Raw genomic sequence first — 1,309 nt, 5'->3', positions numbered from 1 at the left:
GCCATGACTGTATATTAAACTCACTATTTCGTCAGTTTCTCCAAGACAAGCTTAGTCCTTTCTTCAGTCAAACGTTTCATTCTTTCTTTTATAACAATATTATCATTTGTTTAATTATTTGTTGATTGTTGAAACGTAAATAAATAGCAGGTTAACACGTGCACTGTTCTCCCGCTAATCGTGCAAGATAAGAAACTCGAGTTACAATCTGATATTTTTCTCTAGCACTAGATAATTTATCTAAACATAGAAATCGGTCGAAATATCTCTAGTAAAAATACCCGCACGTGACTGATAAACATATTTTCTATTCACCATGCGATTTACTCTATGGTGGAAAGAACGCATGCGTCCCGTCCGACTAAAGATGGAGCCTCGCGGTTTCCTACCATTTGCATCTCGATGGGCCGGCGGCGTGTGTAAAAACTAGTATCGCTGAAAGTCAGCCCTGTTTCGTCGCGTTCAACGAATATGCCTACTTAAAGCAGGCAGCCGCGACTGCCCGCTTATTAGTACGAGCCTCAGTCAATCCGCGTGCACGAACCAAGTAAACCGACGGTCCACCTTGTGTCTTCTTCCTCGATCGACTTCTTCTCAAACCGCTGCTTCCTCGGCCCACTTTAAGGTACGTTACGATTATTCTCGCCTTTGGCATCGACCCCATCCCCATTATTCGCGGGACCCCCTCGTTCACGTGGAATTTCGGTGTGTCGCCCATTCCGCCAGCGGGACACCAGAGGAATTTGTGTTCTCGATTTCCAACTTTCATTAAACGAGGATCGCCTCGTGAAAGTTCTAAACCCGCCGAATATTCTGTATCACCCGTCGCCTTCTCGTGTTTTTTCCACGTTTCCCACCGCGCCGGATATTCGCCCGATCCCTTCGGACGGAACCTCGATTCGGCCCAGGGATTATAAAATTACGATTGATAAAGATACAAAACTTTATCGATAGTTTATCTTATCGTATCTCTCCGCTTTGTATCACATTTTTCGCACTCGCCTCTTTCTAGTTTCGTACCAATTTTTCCATCGTGGAACTGTAAATATTTCTCCGCCGGTGTTACAATGTTCCTTCAAATCTCCTGTGTTTTTTTTTTTTTTTTGATGCTAGTGTGTGAACAGAAATTTTCTGTTCGATTCGTCGAACTTCATTCAAGTTAGTTTGATGAATCATGAAGTATCGTAACTGAAGGATGTGTGTTTATAATCTCTGTTTCAATGTTATCATTTAATCGTTCTCTGTTGTGAAGAAAATGTGGGAATTATAACAACGCATAAATAGGAAACAATAAGAAAATTCTTATATA

The 1,309-nt window shown here is 41.8% G+C and overlaps 1 protein-coding gene across 1 annotated transcript in view; it reads right to left on the bottom strand.

The window, feature by feature from the left end:
- LOC108630066 (60S ribosome subunit biogenesis protein NIP7 homolog) overlaps window positions 1–305 on the bottom strand; it is a 4,161-nt gene extending 3,856 nt beyond the window's left edge. Inside the window, exon 1 of the mRNA XM_018033128.2 lies at window positions 25–305. Within this exon, the coding sequence (XP_017888617.1) occupies window positions 25–80 (56 nt within the window). The 5' untranslated portion in view covers window positions 81–305. The remainder of the gene's footprint in view (window positions 1–24) is intronic.
- Between the last annotated feature and the right edge of the window lie 1,004 nt (window positions 306–1,309).

This window comes from Ceratina calcarata, unplaced genomic scaffold (assembly GCF_001652005.2).
Source record: "Ceratina calcarata isolate Rehan_Ccalc_2016 unplaced genomic scaffold, ASM165200v1 scaffold646, whole genome shotgun sequence".
NCBI lineage: Eukaryota > Metazoa > Arthropoda > Insecta > Hymenoptera > Apidae > Ceratina > Ceratina calcarata.
Note: the sequence above shows the minus strand (reverse complement) of the source record. Positions and strands in the feature narration are given on the sequence as shown.